At 40.7% G+C, this 22,239-nt stretch overlaps 1 protein-coding gene across 7 annotated transcripts; it reads right to left on the bottom strand.

Moving 5' to 3' along the window:
* Window positions 1–4,205: 4,205 nt before the first annotated feature.
* LOC142419616 (arylsulfatase D-like) lies at window positions 4,206–21,469 on the bottom strand. Of its 7 annotated transcripts, none has more exons than XM_075522751.1 (12): window positions 21,353–21,369; window positions 18,903–19,236; window positions 18,561–18,610; window positions 17,892–18,041; window positions 16,789–16,910; window positions 15,177–15,299; window positions 10,691–11,114; window positions 9,841–9,977; window positions 8,441–8,575; window positions 7,607–7,769; window positions 7,209–7,447; window positions 4,206–6,611 (listed from the first exon to the last, which is right to left on the bottom strand). In XM_075522751.1, exons 3-12 carry the CDS (start codon window positions 18,584–18,586, stop codon window positions 6,241–6,243), a joined length of 1,890 nt encoding a protein of 629 aa, XP_075378866.1. In that variant the 5' UTR covers window positions 18,587–18,610; window positions 18,903–19,236; window positions 21,353–21,369; the 3' UTR covers window positions 4,206–6,240. The 7 variants fall into 7 exon arrangements, with proteins under 7 accessions (XP_075378866.1, XP_075378858.1, XP_075378895.1 ...); XM_075522743.1 differs by lacking the exon at window positions 21,353–21,369 and adding an exon at window positions 20,806–20,940; XM_075522780.1 differs by lacking the exon at window positions 21,353–21,369 and adding an exon at window positions 20,806–20,940 and having other exon boundaries at window positions 7,209–7,330.
* Between the last annotated feature and the right edge of the window lie 770 nt (window positions 21,470–22,239).

Raw genomic sequence — 22,239 nt, 5'->3', positions numbered from 1 at the left:
TTCTGAAGAACCTTCCAGCGGTATTTCTCTTCCTGAAGGGCTAAATCCTCAAATGGTATAATTTGATACACTTACATAGATTTAATTCTGTATATCTAACCTGAAGGTATCTTTTCAAAACAAGTTATGCACGTGTGTTTACACAAGGATACTAGATGAGATGAGTCTTTCATTCAACAGCAGTGAGATATTAGTAAATCAGGAATTTTAAAGAACACACGAAAGGTCTGGTTGCAGAAAACACTGGCCAGCTGCCTGGCTCTCACTGGCATCTTCAGCTGATGTCAGTGGGAGCTCTCAGCGTGGGAGTGGAGGGAAGCATCTGCTTCACTCCTTCAAGAATGTACACAGTGAAACCATTGCGGTACCAGGCACTGGGGAGCTTCTGATAGAGGCGTATATAGTTATCTGGTTTTTGGAGCTTTCTGAGGATTTCAGTTTGACAGGGTAACTTTTCTTGAAAGAAGGAACTTCAGAAAATAATATAGTTATCAAACTGATGACTATTGTATGGGATGAACAAAATTTGATACACAGCTAAAAAAAATGGTCCTGTAAGCCAGCCATCCTGCCTGTAATTCTGCCTGAAGAGAATGAGTGCGAGTCTGCGTGGATTTGTTCAGTTACCTGCAGGGCTAAGTGATTTCATGTTTCTGAATGGGAGTATTCTGTTACAGGAAATAATATCCGGGTTTATTCACATTTCAGTCTTTTTGTTTGTTTGTATTTTTGAAGGCTGGACATCAGCAGAGACTACCACTGTCTTCAACACGTAGGCTATCTGGCCTTCACCTGCTGTGACTGGCTGTGCCAGCAAGACAGCAATTAATCCTCTCTCCCTTCGTTGACTCACCATTGGGTCTCCTGCAGAGAGAGCCGGAGCCCATCACAAGGGACACAGGGAGTTTCCTAGAGCTGGAACAAGAGCAAGAGCTTCAGTGACTTATTGGTGACTCCTTCAGAACTAGTCAGATGCAGGGCCTGGCCCCAGTTTCAATAGGTGTTTCAGAGGGAAATAAATAAGGAAAGAAGAGGGAGCACAGACCGGACTGGGGACACGTGGTGTCTCAGTAAGTTCTCAGATATGGAAGTGGAATGCACATTTGTCGCAAGGGGGAAAAAATTTCCATCTCGGTAGGTGCGAGGCTCCCAGAGCAGGGTGCTGGTCAGCGCAGGAACGTGCAGCCCTCTGCAGAGCTTTCAATGAACTATTTTTATTTGGCTGAAGAAAGCTTCTCATGAGCTGTTTATCCAAATGATCATAAATAAACTGAAGCTGGGAGTTACACAGTCTAGAGGGCCACTGCAACACTTATAACCCAGGGCAAAATCTCACTTACAGGCATTCTCTATCCTTGGAGGCTACTTAGTCAACCTTTTACCAGTCCCAATGTAAGTGTTTCACCCAGAGTAAAATTAATGGGTTTTTTTCCTCCTTCTTTTCATGTGTCTATTTCATTCTGGCACCAATTTTGTTGATGCACTTTGCAAAGCTTCAAAGGATCTTTGCTCCAAAGACCTGTAATCCAGGGTTGTTAACAGCAAATCTAGTGTTATGGAGAATGAAGGTAACCTTGAGCAGCATAGAGCTTGGGAGCAGTAGTATTCACTGATGGAGTTTCTATCTAATGAAAATGTGCTAGTTTATACAAGACATATGATGCCCTGTCTTCACCTGTTATGTCAAGATGGATGGTTTGACTCAGGGAAGCAAAGTGTTGTGTATGTGAGGACCCAACCTATACATTCCTGAGGCTAGCAGAAATCATATGATCTATTTTACATATATGAAGAGTCTGTTAAGCTTACTTTACTGAGGAGTGAAGAGAGCATTTATCTTTTTATCTTTCTCTCTTTTTTTTTTTTTAAACTACCTGGATTATTTATTTATTTATTACCTGGATTACTTTCTACTACCTGGTTAGCTCACAGCCAAGATTAAGCTCACAAACGCCCCACCTGAGATTAAGCATTGTTGGTCTTTCTAAGACAACAAGAAATTCTTATTCTATTTCTAATAAGATAGTAATAAAGCAGTTCATACTACTTGGTCAAGAAAATGAGTTGATAACTGGTGAGGCACTGGAACAAGTTGCCCAGAGAAGTTGTGGATGCCCCCTCCCTGGAAGTGTACAAGGCCAGGTTGGATGAGGCTTTGAGCAAACTGATCTAATGAAAGATGTCCCTGCCCATGGCAGGGGGGTTGGAACTAGATGATCTTTAAGGTCCCTTCCTGAAATGCCACCAAGGCAGGGAAACCTTGGAGAGGCCTTTAGTTTGTCCTTCCTAGCTTCTCTCCTGAAGGCAGGAGATCTGTCTGCATGGAGAATAGAAAACTCAGTGTTCCTCCGCACTAAATTTTACCTGGGGTGGGGTTGAGAACCTGATGTGGCACTCTGGTACAACTGTTGCCCTGGAGTTCTCCATTTACTAGAGACTGCACAAAACTTGAATTATTAACTCCAAACTGCTGTCACAAAGAGAAAAGTACAACCCTACCTCTTCCAGCCTTTTTTTAATTCCCTTCAAGCTTCTCAGAACTACTTTTACTCAAGCGTGATGCTTCACATGTATCACTTAATGTGAAAGTACTTTATTTTTATGCTTTGGCTTTGATTTTTTTTTTTTTTTAAATTAGGCTGAAGAGTTATAACTGATACTTCGAAAGTCCTCTTTCAGTTCTCCTCATATGAGTTTACACTGCTGGTGATACAAACAAAGAAAGGGAAGCAGAAAACTGCCTATAAGCCACATCATTGCTTTCATGTTTTATAGATCTTACATTCCTCCAACGTTTTAAAGTGTTTACAAATTATATGACATATTTGTATTAGTTACTTAATATAACAATTTATGAGATACATAAAATGACTACTTTTATCATACTAGTATGGTAATACAACTAATAGCAGTCTACTTCCAAATATGATAGAATATTATTTTTTTTCCTAGGGGACTTTTTTCTTACCCACAACATTTTATTTGCTATGTACTTTCTGAGTTTTATATCTCAGGATCCTGTAAAGCAAAGAGGAATGGTCTTGTTCTGTTTTGCAACTTCCTGTCAGGTGTGGCAACAATAAAGAAATTAACGATGTCTAAAAATCCTAGTCTCAAATCTCCTCAAATAGGCAGTTTTCACTAATTTAAATAGGCTTCCAAAAAGCTGCAAATGATAAGCAATGGCAAAAAAAAAAAAAAAAAAAAAATCTCAAAGCACAGGTTGCAATAAGTTAGTAAATATTAGCTGTTAGATCTTTCAGTTTGCAAAATAAATCTGGATGCTCTCTCAACATGGGGAAAAGCTGGTAGTCCAGCTGTAAGAATCTGCAACTCTCACTGCCACAATGGCAATATGATAAATGGAACAGGGGGAATAGCCTGAAGGTGAAAAATTACTCTGAAAAACAAAAAGACTTTCAAACAAACTGATGACAAGAAGAGGTTAAGAACAGCAAAAAGAGAAACCAGTTCCCGTGGTATTTATAGAATGTACAGGAGATGGTACCTTCCTTGTAAGTGAATAAGACTACCCTAAAGAAATACCTGCTTTAATCATACACTTCTTGTTCAACTGGAAAACAGCCTGAACGCCTCCTAACAGTGGCAAATATTTATGGATGTTCATTATACTTACTGTCAAGGAGACTATTTTGATGCAGTACTTTGTTTTTATATTTAAAAATGCCATTTTAAGTCTACCAAAACTGCTTGTAAGCCTGTGCCATGTTCATCAGACTATACAATACATGTCAACACAATACACGGAGACAATGACTGACAAAGAGTGTCAGTGTCCTCTGCGTGTGTGTGTGTCCCTATGTGTGTGTCTCTGGGATATGTGCTGAGCTTCACCACGGGTTGAACCTGCAGATGGGAAAGCACCAGCTGTGTCCCCCAGCCTGGGCAGAGACCCTGGGTCCCCAGGCACTGGGCTGGGCTCTAGCAGCCAGGCTGAAGGTCCTGGGCCAGGGAGGCTGGAGGAGGTGGCCCTGCTCCTATCACTTAACAGGGATGAACGTAAGGTTAGAATTCCCAAAGAAAGAGGAAATTAAATGAATTTTAAAAAGTTGTTTTTCTGCTTCAGCGGCACAAGAAAGCAAGATATCATCATCTGCTGACTACTCAAAAGAAAAAGAAAGACAAGTTCTTTGGTTTTGTCAAGGCAACCTTTATTATTGCTCATGACCGTTCCATGCGTAAAGTCTGTGTTACCAAGACCTGAACATTTGCTGCTCCCATGGCACTTTGCATATCAGCAGGGCCTGATAACTATGCTTTCATGGGCCAGTGTTGAGGACAAATTCTAGCTCAGACGTCTTCCTGTACCCTCTAGCTCCAAATAGATATCCTACAGTACTATGAAATATTTCTGTGCAAAAAAACCTGGTTCAATCATATGAACAGGATTTATACCCACATATTTTTAAAGGTGTTGAAAAATTGAGAGGATGTAAAATCCCAGATACTAAACTGGCTTGAGAATGGAAGTGAGATCTTGGAAAACGACTGAGAAAAATGAAAAATGCCAGTCTGATTACAGTAATTTCATGTAAAGAAAACACTGAAAATTGAATATGAAAAGGCCTTTAAATCTAGCCAAGAAAGAACGCGTGAAACAGAATACATTCAAATGAGAAATAAAGCACACACTCTTAACAATGGAGGAAATTAGGCAACGATCCATGTGAAGTGATGGATTCACTTCATCTCTTGAAGTTTTCACAGTAAGACTGAGTGCCTTTTTCATCAATAGCACTGATGGAGCATCTGGGTGAATTATAACAGTCTGTGAAATGCATGAAGTCACAGCATACAATAAAACTTTGCTTTTAAGCTGTAGGGCTGTGTTTACCTGCAGATTTCCTGCTGGCTGAATTGCGGGAAACAAGGGGAAAAATAAAACCAAAATAAACTGAACATTTATCAAAGGAGATGAACAATTAAAATGGGTCCTAGCACGATACTTAGAAAAACAGTAAAAAACGTGAAATAAATCAAATGGGCAAATTATGTTCTCAAATGCCTACATATTCAGAGATACCAGTGTAAATTTGTCTATGTGAACAGATATATATTGTAGCCTACAATGAAAAGCGTTACCTGCAGGGCCACTTTAATAGGAACAACTATTTTAACACAAAGAAGGAAATAACTGAATTTACAGCAGCAAAGGAGCTAGATCTAAGTAAATCTAGCTGTTTGGTGGGATGAAAATTTAAATTGTGAAGCAAAAAATGCCTTAATTCCGCATTTCTTTTTTTAATAGTAAATTAGAGTTTGTTTGTTTTCATAATTGGTATTGGGCATCTTTCAAAGAGTCTTTTCTGAACCTACTACTTGTTAGCAGGAACCAGTTATGACTGAGATATGGGCAGCAAGGTAACTTGTGCAGTCCTGTGCCCAAATGACTGAACTGCTTATCAGTGTGGCACTTCTGTGACCATCAATGCTACTATGCCCTTGCCAGTGCTGCTTAGGGAGCTGGGTGCAATGGGAGCTTTGGAAAGGGAAAATCCTTTCCCTTTTGTGTTCTCCATCAAAAGAGGCTGACTTCAATCAGAGGAGTCCCATCCTCTTCAGAAAGCACAGACAGCTGTTACCCGGCTTGTCACGTTTCCAAGCTTTATGCCTCACCTGGGCAATTTCTCCTGATCCAGAAGCCCCAGGCTAATCAGCTGCCATCATCACTGCTGCTGGAAGGACTAGCTACAAGGAAAGAAGAAAGCTACTTTTAAAGGAGAATCTGTGAGGAACTGTGGGAAAAATTATTTTTGAACTATTTTTGGAAGCAATAGTCCGCAAAAATTTATTACAGGGACATCTCATGCATTGCCAGTAAGGATAACAAAATTAAAGGAGACCTCAGTCCAGGAATCACTTAGAAATTCAGAACAAAAGACAAAAGCAAAGCTTCTAAGTATACATTCATAAACAACAAAACATAAGTTCTGTCACTACTTGTACAGCTCTAATCTTGGCCCACTTCAGTGCATTTGAACTATTTGTTCAGTTGTCAGCAGATGCAAGTTAAAACATGTTCTTCAGATCATTCTGTCTTGATCCCTCCCTGAGAGTGTCCAGCCTAAAGCCACCTTTACCAAATACTGTGCCATTCACTGGAACAATTCTCAGATAAAGACTCCATTAAACCAAACAACCAACCCACCAATCAACACCCCCAAAGAAAACACTCTTGATCTAAAAACAGTTTTGAGGAAGTAACTTTGGTTCTTTCCTTTATAGGTCAGCAAGTTTATTATCACCTTCTTTATCACACCAACAGAATGGGAAGGTCCCACAGCACGGCTGCAGCCACGGCTTCCACACAACATTGTACAAGGAGAGCTGCTCTGGGACTGGAGTCAGTGTCCTGCGATGCTCTTCTATGGCTCTTCCAATCTTCCTTATTACAGTGTCAAAGAGGGGCTCAGTGTCAGCTGACAGAGGTTTGGCTTCAGAAGGGTCTCGCGAGAGATCAAACAGCAACGGAGGGTCATGATGGGTCACGCCTTCCCCAAAACATGGGCAAAATCCTCTATCATAACAAGCCCCAGCCCCGGGTGGATGGAAGATGGGGGTCATATAATGAGCCTTCCAGATGGCTCCACCTGGCAGGAAAGAAAGAACTCTTGCAATGACACTGGTGGTTATCACAAGGCATTAGAGGAGTGAATATTTTTCTAGAATTCATTTCTGGTTGCACTTCAGCTCTACACTTATTAGTTGATATATTATTGTAATTTCATTTAAAACTAAGTGCCACAGAATTAAACTAATAGTGTAAAATGACTTCTGACATTTGAAAATTTCTCCAAAATTTTCAGCAAGTATCACTTATCCCTGACTTTGTTTTTTATGAAGACTTGAAAAAAAGATTTGGGTTTCCATGGCTTGCTTCCTTGTTAAGGTAGCAGAAGGACAGGCAAAAACTGAGGTCAGGACTTCTTGAGACAAGGAGGGCAGGGACTCCCCAGGCTTTGCGTTCAGATAGAGAGGTGGACAAGACCCATCCTGAGCTCCAGTAACCTGCCTTGAAGCCACGAACAAACTCTTTGTGCCATGTAAGTACAGGCAATGCTAGTAAGTTCTTTACCACCTTACACCTGGAACTACTTGGAAAGCTACAATCGCAGAAAAAATGCGTGACACAAATCTGCTCTCCCGTAGATTGAACTTAATTCTTAGGAAAGAAATTCTGTACTCACTGTCCTTCTGGTGCCACCGCACAGCATGTAAGTGAATGCCACAGTAATGAAACAGGAACTCGTGCTCTGAGTGCTCAACTGTTCCTCGCAGTAAAGGCATCAGATCCCGGCCATCAATTACCCTAGCAGAAAAAATGGAGACCGTCAGACTGGAGTAAGCTGTACAGGACTGCGTTGTCTCTGCAAAACTCTTGCTGGAACTGGCAACTTTGAATGAGGATTGCAGGTAGAGGCTGGATCTGAAATGTAGAGAAGAGGTGACTGAGCTTTGGTAACATTTGTGTCTCTAGACAAGGAACAGGAGTGAAAAAGAAAATGTCAGACTCAGAAAGTGTTTCCAAACTAGATTTTCCATTGTCTTGGGAGAGAAGGAGGAATAAAGACACTCGCGTTTGTACCTGTCCTGAGGTAACACCCCTCCAGCCAGACGAACTACTGTAGGATAAATGTCCATAAGACTTGTAGGTTCATCAGTGACTGTGCCTGCAGGTAACACTCCTGGCCACCTAAATATCCCTGGGACTCGAATTCCTCCTTCCCAGCCTCCCATAGCTTTTCCACCTTTCATAAAAAAAAAAAATACATTTTCATTAAAATAAATGTTTCATTCAAAACATTCATTCATTCACTCATGTTTCATTCATTTTAAGAAAATGTTATTGTATTATCATAAGCTGTCTAATGTTACCTTTATGAGCCTTCCTAATCCTTTTGTTTTTACTGCTAAGCTCCTTCTCCTCAGCATCAGTGAAAGTGTGTTCACTATATCAGACCCCTTCGGGTCACTTGACACGCTTACTCCTGTCTGTCATTTTACAAACACATTGCCCCGTCAGAACTCAGTGTGGATAAAATTTTCAGGCATAAAGTGATTTCCCAGCCTAGTTCTCTCTCTTTTACAATCCTGTAACATTCCTGTTGCAGTTAAAGCAAGGGTTCAGATGTAAGATGCAACTAATATTTAATGAGAAGTTACACATGCTTAATCAAAATTAACTTGTGATCAGTTGCCTCATGAGGAAATGCCAGTTTGAGAATTCATGCTTATAAGGAACACCTGCACATGCTAGAATTATCTAAATTTTTAACTGCTTAATTAGAATGAGACAAATTTGCTTCTCAATGATAAAACACCGTTACTTCTTAGGCATACAGTCTTATCTAAGCTTTAGGGGTGTTCTGAGTACTTTACTAGTTGTTGCTAGGTTGTCATCATCCCTGACAGCTCTTACCTCTGTATATTCCGTTCCAGCCACCCAGCTGCCTTTTGCCTTCTTGTCTTTCCAGCCATCCACCATGATCAGAGGTAAAGTAAACTAGTGTAGTATTTTTCAAGCCTTCCTTGTCAATAGCATCTAGAACCTGACCTGTAAACACAGGCATGTGTGTGTATTAAAAAACAAAAATATTGCTTACACTACATAAATTTTAGCCTCTGACTTGTAAACATTCATCAATGTAATTTCTTATCAATGTAGGGCTGCTCATTGTTTAAATGAAGAGTTTTTTAGAATTAAGATTTGTAGTTGTGATTTCACTGTTTGTAAAAAGCACAGAAAAATTGTGATGTGCTGTAGCCCCCTTATTATAACAAAGGAGTGCAAGAACCACAGTCACAGACCAGAAGCCTGTATTGTAAAGGGCAGAAGTGCCGTGTGCTGTAAAAATATGGAAAGAAAGCATGATCCAAGGCCCCAGAAAAGTTAGATTCTGCATCGGTGATGGCCAGCGTGAGAAATGAGGAAAAAATGTCATGTACCCTTATTTTACATTGTCTAGATCACAGTTAGTAATTGCATTAAATTACTGGCTGGATACAATATGCATTAATAATATAGTTCTTTTTCATTTAAAAGTTGTTCTTGTGCTGTTTCTGATATTCTTAATTATATTTGTGGTGTGGAAGTGTTTAACAGTAGGTTTGAAAACTCATGCTTTCTGTATGTGTACCTGATTCTTATCCCTTTTGCAAATGTGGCTACTTTTCCTCTGTCACGACTCGGTGATAAATAATTCTTCTTCCCCTCCAAAAAACAGGCTTAAAAATAACAGGAATCTAATTTCTGGTGGCATACCAATTAACATTTACAAAAATTTCTGGATTTGTGAATGGGGCTGAAAAATACTCAGTACTCTGCTGAATGCAGCAGTCACAGAGAAATAGCCTGCTGGTTTACACCTGGAATTAATTTGTTTATCAGTTTTATCACCTTCTGATGTGTCTTACTTAGAAATAGATGAGACATGCCCATAAGAGGCTGAAATTATCTGATCTTTAATAATCACAGAAAACTAAATAATTCTCACTTCATGTAGTATTTAGTAAGAAGAACAGGAGAGCTCCTTGACAGGTGCCAAGGGGACATGGTTAAAACTGGTAAACACTAGACAAAAAAACCTGAGTGAACAGAAAGCCTCATTTTGTCCAAGACTGGAGAAAATAAAAAGCCAACACTGCAAGCCAACAGTGCTCATACAAGATTTACAGATGTTCATGAAAAAAACTTAGGACTTTTTTCCTTCCTGTTTTAATTCTCTTCCCTGTTCTTTTAATAACAACTGCATTTTTGTTATATATTCAGACCTAGGTATTAGGTAGTTGGAGACATCGTTATTTGCTATGATGACTTACCCACCATCCAGTCCATCTCCTCTACATTGTCTCCAAATAAACCGTGGCTGCTCCTCCCAAGAAACTTCTCTGTGGTGAGGAGAGGGGTGTGGGAGTGTAAAAAGGAAAGAAAGAGGAGAAATGGCTTGTGCTTATTTCTAAAAAACAGAAATCAACATTTTGTTATTAGGGAGGAAGGCTCTCAATACATACAGAGGTCAGTCGTAATGGAAAATGGTATTACGATTTGCGTATATACATGTTTCAACAATCACTTCAGAAACATCTTATTTTCGTAGGCATTAAAACCCAGTGATTAGGATCTGTCTGATCAAATAATGTTTGGCTTATATAATATGACCCTTTTTTCTCCCTGAATCGTAGAAAAGTTCCAGATTGAAGCTCCACTTCCTGCTATTGCAAACCACCACAGTGCTACTAAAACAAAGGCAGCAGGTTCATTTCCTGCCTGCTGTTGTCCCCGTGTCAGTCCGTACAATAAGGCTACCTCACAGCTCTACTTCTCCTTCCCCGGCCCACACATGCATTTCTGCCATCAGCTGCTATCCCTTAAAGCTGCAAGGTTTGTCTCATTGATAGAAATATGTATTTCCTCTAAATAGGCTAGAAATAGTCAGTCCAACCCATGGACATTTGGAAACATTATGAGCTTTAGTGAAGCTAGGAATAACAGACATCCTTAAGCAGCAGCTAATTTTTTTTGTTTAGTAATATATCATTATTATTATTATTAATAGGCATAATAGTACTTATAATTCTATATAATATTATAAAGACTTCACATGGCCATTTAAAAGTTGCAAGACATGCAAGAACCAGAAGAAATGTCATCAAAGGAAACACACTTTACCTTTCAATAAAGGAAATGGACTCTCTCAAGATAAGGGACGTAGTCCTGTCTGTCACCATTGGCTGCTCAGTAACTTCGTGGTTTCTCATCATAATGCAGTTCCAGTATCGTACAAACCCGTAACTTGAGAACCAGGATATGAAGAACAGGATACTAAACCCAGCAAGGCAGGTCAGTGTTTTCCAGCGGACTAAAATCAAGCCTGTCAGTCTTCCTAGGGCAGCAGTGAGTGTAATGAGGCCAATCATCTGAGTGTAAACCCAGAGTTTCCTTCTAAAGACTCTGTCCATCTCTGGTGTTTCCGTTGGTTGGCAGTCACTTATTAGTGTAAAAGGCATCCCATAAAAATAGTCAAACCCGTGGTTTAAAGGGTGATGACAATGGTCATTGCGGGATTGACAGTTAACACCTTGATGCCACTTCCCTGAAAATACAGATTATTAAAATGTAAAGAGATAATATTTAAAAGCAGGCTTTTCGTTGTACAAAACATTTATCAAAAAATGGTTGGGTTTTTTCCTACTTGTGATAACTTCTTCATCCTACATATATATACCTAGTATGTAGTGAAATAATGGGATATATCTTACAGCTGATGAAAGCAAACCTCTACAAATTATAAATTTCCAACAGAATTATTGGTGCTCTGTATACATATTCATGCCCTGTAGCTTTGATCACATGTAAAAAACTGGACTATAAAGGGAACTAAAAATTGAGAAAAATTCAGGTTTTCAGAACCGAGCAAAAATGTACGGCCTTCCTGGAGACCTGTCAGGTATGAAATAGGAGGAAGAAGTCCTTTTGTAAGCCCAGGGCAAAATAACATTGTTCTGTTGTCTCTTTACCTTTAAGATGCTATGCGGGCTTGCTTCTGGAAAGTTTTGAACAGCTTGATGTCAGGACTAGGGCAACACTCAGCGACGTGTTGGTGCCAGACTGATAAGGGAAGCTATGGATAGTGTAGTCAAGTAACTGGCAGCTCAGCAGTGGGTTTGCCAGACAAACCACCAGATCCAGAAGAACTTGAGCTCAGGAGATCAGGATTTCTCATGAAGTTGTACATACATAAGTAACTTCGCTGATAACAATATCTCCGTATACCGGATGGCCTTGTTGTATAAGTATTTTTGCCACTTATTTGTATTTCATCAAACTTAAAAATTCAAAGCCGCCTTCTTTTAAGTTCTGAAGTCTTCATGTATCAAAAGGAACATCTCCGGACCTTTTGCAATATAAGTTGTTCTTTATTACGAACATATGCCCACTATTATGATGAATGGCACATCAAAACCATGCTTTTGCTTCCCCTCCAGTCTATTCAAACAGACTGGTTAGGCACTTACGCAGAGACATAACAAGTTGGCTCATTTGGCTCAAACACTGAAGCTTGTGAATATCTGAATCAAGTGACCAAGATCTACCTCTCATCAGAGAGATACAGTTTAATTGCATTTTATGATATCTGATGTAATGCAGGCCTTGGATACCAGATCTAGGGATCAAAATGAACTTTTAGAATTTTACTCAAAAACTAATTTGCAACTAATTCTTATGGTGGAGTAAAGAACTGTGCACTTGCAGAAGGATATTATCCTAAACAAATGGTTCGCTATGTTACCAATACATATACTACCAGCCAACCCAGAGTAGGTTTCAACAGAATTGCTGTGCTCCTACAATAGGAGCAGAAAAAACTACTTCAGAGGAAAAAAATTGCTGCATTTTTGGATATAAATATAAAGAAAGAGTGAAAGTTCTATTCTAGGTGGATGAATTGCTTTCAGCTAAAATCTCTACTCAGTTTACCTCTTGACATATTTAGAGCCAGTGATACAATGAAACAGGTTTGTAATCAATACATAGATGCATTGGTCATAAATACAGGTGCAGCTAAAGTATCCTTGGACTTCAGATGCACTCCAACACCTAAATCTCCAGCTGAGGTCGATAAAGGCTTCAGACATGCTACAAAAGACTCAAATCTCCAGAAGATAAACTGTGTATAATTAAGATAAATTAATCTTTGAGGGCATATGTTATACAACATTGGCTTTCTGACTACAAAGAATCTGCAAAGTGTTTCCCAACAAAAAGTCTCATCACATCAAGCTGCGGGTTATTAATAGGATTTCACTCTGCAATTAAACTGGTTGTGCTCAGAGCAAAACAATCACAAACCATTCAGGTGAGACTATTTAGTGCTCATTCAGCTGTGGTGATGTGGATGGATGTTTTGTAAGATTTCTTGCTTCATGACTTGAATGTAAAGTTGTTCTTACGGGTTTTTTTGTGTCACTTATCACCAGTGCTATCCATCATCCCCTAAGGTGCAATTAATCAGAATCTGTCAATCCAGTTAAACTAAGTGATCCTCTTGGTGTCTATGGTGTGATTTTTAGCTGAGATGCCCACAGGTAAAATGCCAGCCCATTTTGCTAGCTAGCTTCTAGGAGGGATGCAGCACAATCTCCCTGCAGGGCAATTCCTTTAGCAAAGGGGAGAAAAATCTGATTGTTTTGTTAGTGATTACGTGCTGAAGCTAAGCTGAAGCACGTGGCTAATAGACGTGGGCTTTTTAATGAGTTGATTAAAAGAACTAAAATAATATCTCTACAAAAATAACAGGAGAAGAAGATTCAGTAACATACAACTTAAAATGTGTGGAGAGTTTTGTTTAGTATTGTCCTGTATGGTTTTGATTTATTCTGCTGAATGAATACAAATCCATTCCTGCAGACACTTTTATTAGTAAATTCAGTTTATTTGTGCAGATGATTTTTTTTGTGTCAGATGTAGATTTTGGATATTGACATTTAGAAGCTCCGATGAGGTAGGGCAAATAGCTGAAAATTCAGCTCAGGAATGGATCATCTTCAGGAAAGGATGAAGGGATTGAGTGCACCCTCAGTAAGTTTGCAGATGACACCAAGTTGTGCGGGAGTGTTGATCTGCTGGAGGGTAGGAAGGCTCTACAGAGGGACCTGGACAGGCTGGACTGATGGGCCGAGGTCAATTGTATGGGGTTCAACAAGGCCAAGTGCTGGGTCCTGCACTTGGATCACAGCAACCCCATGCAATGTTACAGGCTTGGGGAAGAGTGGCTGGAAAGCTGCCTGGCAGAGAAAGACCTGGGTGTATTGGCTGACAGCCAGCTGATCATGAGCCAGCAGTGTGCCCAGGTGGCCAAGAAAGCCAATGGCATCCTGGCTTGTATCAGAAATAGTGTGGCCAGCAGGACTAGGGAAGTGATCGTGTCCCTGTACTCGGCACTGGTGAGGCCGCACCTCGAATGCTGTGTTCAGTTTTGGGCCCCCCACTACAAGAGAGACATGGAGGTGCTGGAGCGTGTCCAGAGAAGGGCAACGAAGCTGGTGAAGGGTCTGGAGCAGAAGTCTTCTGAGGAGTGGCTGAGGGAACTGGGATTGTTTAGCCTGGAGAAAAGGAGGCTGAGGGGAGACCTTATCGCTCTCTTCAACTACCTGAAAGGAGGCTGTAGAGAGGTAGGGGTCGGTCTCTTCTCCCAGGTAACAAGTGATAGGACGAGAGGAAATGGCCTCAAGTTGCGCCAGGGGAGGTTTAGACTGGATATTAGGAAATTTTTCTCCACTGAAAGGGTTATCAAGCATTGGAACAGACTGCCCAGGGAAGTGGTTGAGTCGCCATCCCTGGAGGTATTTAAAGGACGTTTGGATGAGGTGCTTAGGGACATGGTGTAGTGGTGGTCTTGGTAGTGTTAGGTTTACGGTTGGACTCAATGATCTTAAAGGTCTTTTCCAACCTATACGATTCTGTGATTCTTATCAGTCTGTGGAACTATGTGACATACTAAGATAAATAATTATGTGCAGCTGGATCATGACCAAAAGTTACAACTGTATTAAAAAAAAAAAGTCCTGTAAAATATAAAGTAAAATGGAATTCTTATTAATGCTGAGGGAGGCAATGCTTTGTGGGCTGTACTGAAATCTTGGTGAACTGTAATGGCAAGCTGTAATTAAAGAAAAAAGAATTGCTTTGTTTCTGTTTTTGAAAAGCCAAATCCTGTGATATTATGAACCGGCTCTATTGTTTTAAGTAGCAGCTGTTCCCTTTTGTTGTGAATCTGCTCTGAGCTGTGTAAAGCATCGGCATGCATATTTAAATGGAAGTCATGTTTTTGCTTTTTATCAAATAGCATTGGAAAAATTATCATATACCTGGTAGAATAGTATTCAAGAAATATTAACATATTTTCCATTATCTACTTTAACAACCACAACTGTGCTTGAAAGCAGGTCAACAGTAAGGATTATTCTCTTTATCAGATGCTTGTTCTTTTAAGAAAGATTCTTTTTGTCCAGGATTTCTTCTTACAAGATATTCTTAAATCAGGAAATAAAAATATTACAACTGAGGTATGAGCAGTTGCTAACTGAAACAAATGGTTTGAGTGAGATGTGCAGGTGAAACACATTCTAGGCGATCTTTGGGAGTGTCCCCATACCTATCAGTCCTGTGCTGTAGCCTTGCTGCTGCAGTATTTTGGCAAAAGTGGTTTCATTTGGAGGAAGCCCTCCTGAGCCGCCATTCCAAAAAATAACACGGTAATTGTTTATAGCATCCATCCCTGCAAAATACAATAATAAACAATCTTAGTAAGTATAACTGGTAGAGTACTTTTCTCAAACACACTTCTTTGTTTCCTGGTTTCATTGGTATTCTAGTGTTAAATGTTTATCCTAATGCTGTTTGTTTGGGGAAATGAATCTAGGACACTGGACAAGAATAAGAAAGGGTTAAGTCTCTCCATTGTGTAATACCTGTTCTTTGTATCTCATGAGACGTTTTATTTTATTTTATTTTATTTTATTTTATTTTATTTTATTTTATTTTATTTTATTTTATTTTATTTGGAATGGCACAGTTGTATAGGAGCTTTTATATGTCACAGTGGCATCCAGGCTGTATGAAATGCACTTACTTAGTGTGACTGTGAGGGCAGGGAGGAGGGGAGGGAGACTTCAGCCCTCTGTCAGCCTCAAACTCCAGCTTGCATAAGGCTGCCTGGGAACTCAAGATTTCCCTGCACAGTGGCATGGCTGGTATCCAACTTCTGAAATCCACAGAGTAGCTATCTAGCACCGCAATCTTCTCCTCACCTGCAGGTTTACACCCTGTTATTTAGCATCATATACTGGCATAACCCCATCGTACAATGTTATGTGAAGTACAATCTGTCATGGAAGCGTTGAATGTCTCTGGCCTTGTTATAGTGGGAGAGAGTCTGTACAAGCTCATGTGCGTTTTCAAGCTATCTATCTCAGTGGGAGCTGTCATGATAAAAGTAGGATGACATGTCAGCTTCAAAATGCCTTGGGAATGAAGGCACTGAAGATCATTTGCAATAGAACAAGCGTTAGAGAGTCGCTGTTAGAAACATGTAGAGCTATTTGTTTTTCATACCTCTTCATCTCAGAGATGCAGTTTGACAGGATAGTATTTTTTGTTCAAAAACAGAACTGGGAAAAATAATATAGCTGTCAAACTGTTATTTCAAAGAACAGATGAATTCTGACACATAGGTAACAAAGCTGTCCTGTAAATGACTCATTCTGCACCTCGACTGGAGGGAATGAACACACATCTGCATAGATCTACTCTGCTCCCTGCAGGGCTGAGCTGTTTCTGATATCCAATGAGGAGTCACCCATGACAGAAATTAATGTAACTAGTGCTTTAGAAACATGTTATTATTATTCATGTTCTGTGTAATGACTTTTTTTGAGTGTAACAATTTGTACTAACTCCATTCTGGCTGCAATCTGTGCAACAGAACACCAAAATGCAACCAAATTAGCGAGCTGGGGGGGAGAAGGATGCTCTGCAGAGCTGGTTCTTCTCTGCCCCAGGTCAGTTCGTTGTACCCCATAAACCTAGATGCCACCTCAAAGGTACTAGACCTAGCTGGTGTGTCTTTGGGTGCCTCGGTGAGGGATGACATGTCTGTGGCACCCCTTTTATTTGCACACCATCACTTCTTTTGTGCCCATTGTATGATATTGTTCCCTTCAGCAATAAAGCAATGTTTAAAGGCTGCTTGGTTTTGCAAGACAAACCTGATCGGAGGGGATATCTGCCAGTGAGGAAAGCTGCTCTGCTGGGGGTGCAAAGTGGAGCTGCAGCGATGTGTTGGGTCAGTTTCACTCCTTCCTTTGCCAGGCGATCAATGTTCGGGGTCCTAAAAATGCAACACTGTCAGATATCATTCAGAGCGTCTTCAGGGGAATGGGAATGAGGAATAATATACTCATCTTTATTTTGGGAAGTTTATTCTGTTTGAAGATGGCCAGGAAATATTTTTTTTTAATTTTAATTTTCTCACGTGATGGGGAAACACTTTTTTTCTTTTCCATTCTTCATTAACAATTGATATCTGGATAAATTTCAAGCCAATCATTCCTTCTTGTTTCCCAAGTCCTGTGAAGGGCCTTGCAGAAATGTACCCCACTGCTCTTGAAAAGAAAACTCATGCCTTGGGGATGATGGTATGCTGAAGGAGGCCCAGCCATGCAGAGCCCCACCAGCTACCTATGGTCATCAGCTACCTATCAGAAACTTGCTGGCCAGTGCCCATCAGGGTGAGATTCTGAGAACTTTGCTGGATGAGGGGAGTGATCATACCGAATTTGGTTTTGTTCAAAGAAGCGATAAGCTGGTAGGAAGCCAGCAGGCAATACTGTGGCACAGTTTTCAAAGAGAAGGCAAAGAGAAGTCCTTGGGTCTGAAAAGAGAAGTATTTCCTAGTAACATAGCTCATTGCAGTGATTTATACTGTATTGTGATGTAAGACTGGGAAAGAATGGCAAAACGGAGTTAAATGAGGTAATGAGGCCTGATATGTTGAGAGATGGGACAACATTTCTATCTTCAGGTATGTGTAAGAGCTGAGCGTTTCTCAATGTCAGGCAATTAAGGAATACACAAGAACGGTTGACATATTCCCACAGTAAAGCAGCTCAGGATAGCAGAGCTGGCCCTGGGAATGCCCTCTAGGCTGTGAGAAATCCATTTACCGTTAATGGCACCCATGGGAAATCCTCCCATTTCTCCAGGAAATTAACTTGAAGAGAGCTCAAATAGGTGATGATGGGCAGAGGATTTGCAGCCTTACATAAAATAACACACCAGCTCTATTCACTGTTATGCTCAGTTTCCTTACCTGATAGTATCATTCCCATAGCAACCTACATCCCCTATGCCAAGGTCATCAGCCATCAACAAGACAACGTTTGGCTGTGTGATGATGGAAAGCTGTGTCAGCGGTGGCTGCAGAAGCAGACCAAGAATTAGGGGTGCGACCAGGGATGTCCTGTAACACAGAAGAAGGAAAGAATCCAATGACCTGCCCCTTCATCACTCCCACTGTAGGTGTCTGAAGACCAGACCACTCTCTGCCCAGATAGAGAGGGTGTGCTAAATTTTGATAATTGACCCAAACAGATGTCATGAAAAGGAAAATGTCAGGACCATAACTTTAAAATCTCCTTTTCTGATTGTTTCCAAACTTCCTATGAGCAGCCTCACTTGGGAATTTACATGTGACAGATGACATGTAAGTTATTTTGCTTTAGTGGCTTGGGGTGTTTTTTAGAAGTTGGTCTGGGAAACTGAGAATGTGATCAACTTCCTCTGACGTCCTTCTCGCCCCGACTGGGACCTTTGTGTTGTGAAAAAGTTAAGAACAAGAAAAACAAACAAACAAAATTACATTGTGAGTATACTTTATAGATAAACAACCCTACTCTTTTACAATATTATGTAATTATTAAACTTTCCTCACTTTAGATCCAAGTATGATATAACAATAATGAATGAACTTTTTTCTTACCAATAAGATGTTAGTTGCCAAATCATTTCTGCATTTGGAGTGTTCAGATCCTGCAAAACCAAGAGAGAGAGCATTGTCATGTTTGCATCTTCCTAGTAGTCACTGCAATAAAAAATAGATAAAAAACTTAATCAAAGCCTATCAGCATTCTTTGTTTTATTTGCTTCAGTGCACCTCAGATGAGACCCTAAATGAAGAAGAGTAAAGGCATTAATGTTATTTTTATTGCTAGCACTTCTTTGCTTCTTAGAGGAATTTTTCTTTTTGTGTAGAGAAGTTTATCTTAAAATAGCAAAATAACTCTCTTTTGTTACACGACTCAGCTGTATGAAAAATACTTACTGTTCAGAAAGGAAAAGAAGAGCTTTTTAAAATCCAATCCTCAATATAATTTATTTTTCCATAATCACAGAGACAGTAGCAGCCGGCTGCTTCTTCGTATAGTGTGCCAAGTTTCCTTTCAGGCTTGTAAGGGATATCTTTAGTTGTAGAAATTCTAGTCACCCTCTTCCAATGATGACATTTCCTTAGAAGACACTGAATTTGTGACCTCCTGTTGTTTGACTCTGAGCTGAGCCTTTTCCTTCTCTGTATGTGTCAGATTTCAGGATGTGATACTCTTTTCCCCCTCTCTGCACAGCTTTCTGCAAAGGTTCCTCTGGGGTTTTCTCTTTCACTGCCAGGACAAGACAAACTGTTTAAAGGCTTTGAAGTAAGGGCCAAATGACCTTGGTTCAAAGGCTTTAAAATAGACTCCTTTCAAATTTATCCCATATCTGGTTGAACTATCCCAAGCATCTCAATTTTACAAATTATGTTGATTTCACATTTTATTTTTCAGAAATGATAGTATTTAGCAGCTTGGTTAATATCCATAGTTCTTACATTTTATTCATCAACACTACAGGCCTCAAGGGGAAAATTTAAATTTCTGCGCTTAGGAAATTGGCATCCAAACAGCTCCAAACACTTACTTACGAGCACCAATGCTGATGCAGCATCACTATCTACAGACACTCGGACTTAGTTTCCTGCAGTTGGATTTGTGCCTTTGCTGTACCCTAAGTAGGTATAGGAAAGATACGGGAGGACACCTCAGCCATCTTTTACATACACATACTATGTGCCTCCAAAACAGTTGAAATAAATGGGAGTTGGAAATATTCAAATTTAATTGTGTAATTGGTTGTCATGAACTACCTGTACTTCACAGCAGAGATACACTGGTTCAAAGCACAGGCTGGAGCTCAAGGCTGAGTTTCCTCAGAAGCTGCCTGTAAAACAGCAGGTAATATACAGAAAACAGTTACTGCACTGACTGATACTATCCCTGTCAAGCCATTTCCTTAGCGAGAGGCGATGGGAGTCCGGTCAGAGAAACTTTAGCAGCTCGGGTGGGAACAAGGGGGACAGTGAAAGCAGCTTGCCCTCTTCCTCCCCGTTCTGAGAAGTCGGAGGGGCCTCGGTCCCCACATGGCAGTGCAGCTCCTTGCTCAGCCCCCGGCAGCTGGGGCAGCAGCCAGCGCCCGCCCGCGTGGGGCACCAGCAGTTTGGAGGATGCCTTTTTGGGGACGTCTGCGGGACCACTTTTGCCAAAGCGGCACTTAACCCATGCTGCGAGCAAACTGTCCACTTTGCTATCTGAATTGAATTTGCCTTAAAGCAAAACTCCTCCCTCTCCCATTATGTAACCCCCCCCAAAGTAATTTACATTTTATCCCTTTCTCCATCCATTTTAATAATCAGGGGGGGTATAGCTTGCATGTATTTCATGTTTTACTAACTGTTTTCCTTTGCTGTTTTTCTTTACTTTTCTATCAAAATACTCCCAATTTAAGCCAGTTTGCATAACAGAAAATATTCATAATTTTAGATACACTCAGGTACACATTTCACAAAAACGGTACCCATTTGTGGCATCAGTTTGGCAACACTCAGTGAAAGGTCTTGCAGTTAATTCCATTCAATTTGGTACTGTTCAGTCTTTGAAAATGTCTTCTAAAAATTCCTATTTTGTAGACTTGATGTAGATACAATAAAAGCCAGACTCATGATAACAAGTTGCCTGCAACTGACTGCTCTCACTTGGTACTCAGGCATGTATGAGAATAATGCTGTTGTAAGGGAAATGCCTTTTAAAAACTTCCTTGAGATATTTTTATCTACAGAAGCAAAAAAAATTTTCCAAATGCCCATTATAATTTTCCTGTGGATTTCCCAACATAGTAAGGGAGGAATACGGTACCTGATCAAGTTACGCTCAAAGCAGGCGGCTGATAGACTGGAATGTGAGCTTATTTTCAGTCGACTTAAAACCGTTCCAAATTTTTCAGCACAATGACTGCTGCTACAGCACAGCGTCTAACATAGGTTTCTGAAGGCAGTCCTTAAATCTGCCCTAGCTGCTCATGCGCACTTTGCCACAGGAAAGCTGTGTTACCCCGGAGCTTGCAAGCAGCTGGATGGTCTAACTTATCCCAGAGTCTCTTAAGCTGCACGTCCCACTGCTGTTTGCACAATGATGACATTCATACACGCTGGGGAACACCAGAAATGTAGCTAAAATGCTTTCTGCCCAAGCAGCGGGAAGGGAAGGGAAGGGAAGGGAAGGGAAGGGAAGGGAAGGGAAGGGAAGGGAAGGGAAGGGAAGGGAAGGGAAGGGAAGGGAAGGGAAGGGAAGGGAAGGACCTCCTTCAAGTCTGAGACACTCCAATGAAAGGCACTATAAATAACAGTTCCCCATAAACCTCTCCTTGTTTCCACCAAGGAAAACAGAAAATTGCTGTACTTACGAAGCAGCAGTTCTTTGTCTGTAGAAATAGAAATCGAGCGAATATCTTCACTTCATGGCAGCCCCAAGTGCCTGCAGCCACGACGTCGTCATCTCTGCATACACACTGAGAAACAGTTTTAGGGTGTGGGGAGGAAATGACAGCAAGAAACCTGAATCTGCTTTTGCAGAAAATGAGTTATTTGGCTTCACTTCTGAGTGCTGCCGGTTTCCTGGTCATCACTCAAAGGGACAAATTAAGGTTACGTGCTGGCTAATGCTTTCTTCCTCGATTTTTCTTGTTTGAGTCCTGTTGTACTGAGAGTTTTGGGAGAGCATGAGATGCTATCAAACAGCAATCTTGCTTTAGTGTCAGAATTTGCTGTATTTTCATATCTTAAAAGAGAAGGAAGACATTGTTATGAGTTGGTGGTTCATCCCCAATTGCAGTGCTCAGGTTGGTTTGCTAGTGGAGCATCTCTTGAGGCTAGTTACAGCACCATAGGTGATCCCTCCCCTGCTCTCTCCCACCCCAACATTTCCATGCTGGAGTGGTTACAGCCAACACACACAGGAGAAGTGATGTGTCCGGTTTTCCTTCTCTCAGTGCCTGCTTCCTTATCCCCACCCATGTTACAGCATCTCAATCTGTACCTTTCCAGTTCAGTGCCTTTAGCACTTCAGGATTCATTAATATATATAGGATTTCTTGTTGTCTGATGCCCTCTGCTGCTGTATATTTTCTAAAAAGAAAGCACCTTTTGAGGTGCTGGGTTTTTCTGTCCAGGTTGCAATCATTCCCAGCCGGGCCCTGCTGACTGGGAGAGCCCCTCTTGCAGCTGGGGTCTCCTCCACAGCTCTCCTATTCTCCTTGTGATTTTCCAGGACTTCTTGCAAAGTCTATAGTAT

This window comes from Mycteria americana, chromosome 1 (assembly GCF_035582795.1).
Source record: "Mycteria americana isolate JAX WOST 10 ecotype Jacksonville Zoo and Gardens chromosome 1, USCA_MyAme_1.0, whole genome shotgun sequence".
Taxonomy (NCBI): domain Eukaryota; kingdom Metazoa; phylum Chordata; class Aves; order Ciconiiformes; family Ciconiidae; genus Mycteria; species Mycteria americana.
The sequence above is the reverse complement of the archived record's forward strand: the minus strand, read 5'-3'. Positions and strand labels throughout refer to the sequence as shown.

Excerpts from the sequence above, each read along its gene's own strand:
- LOC142419616 (XM_075522770.1), bottom strand. The coding sequence starts at position 18,586 with ATGATTTGGCAACTAACATCTTATTG. Across the intron at positions 11,115-15,176 it reads CTACAGCACAGGACTGATAG|GGAAGTGGCATCAAGGTGTT; the intron begins GTATGGGGACAC and ends CTGTATTTTCAG. Across the intron at positions 6,612-7,208 it reads GCGGTGGCACCAGAAGGACA|GTGGAGCCATCTGGAAGGCT; the intron begins GTGAGTACAGAA and ends CTTTCCTGCCAG.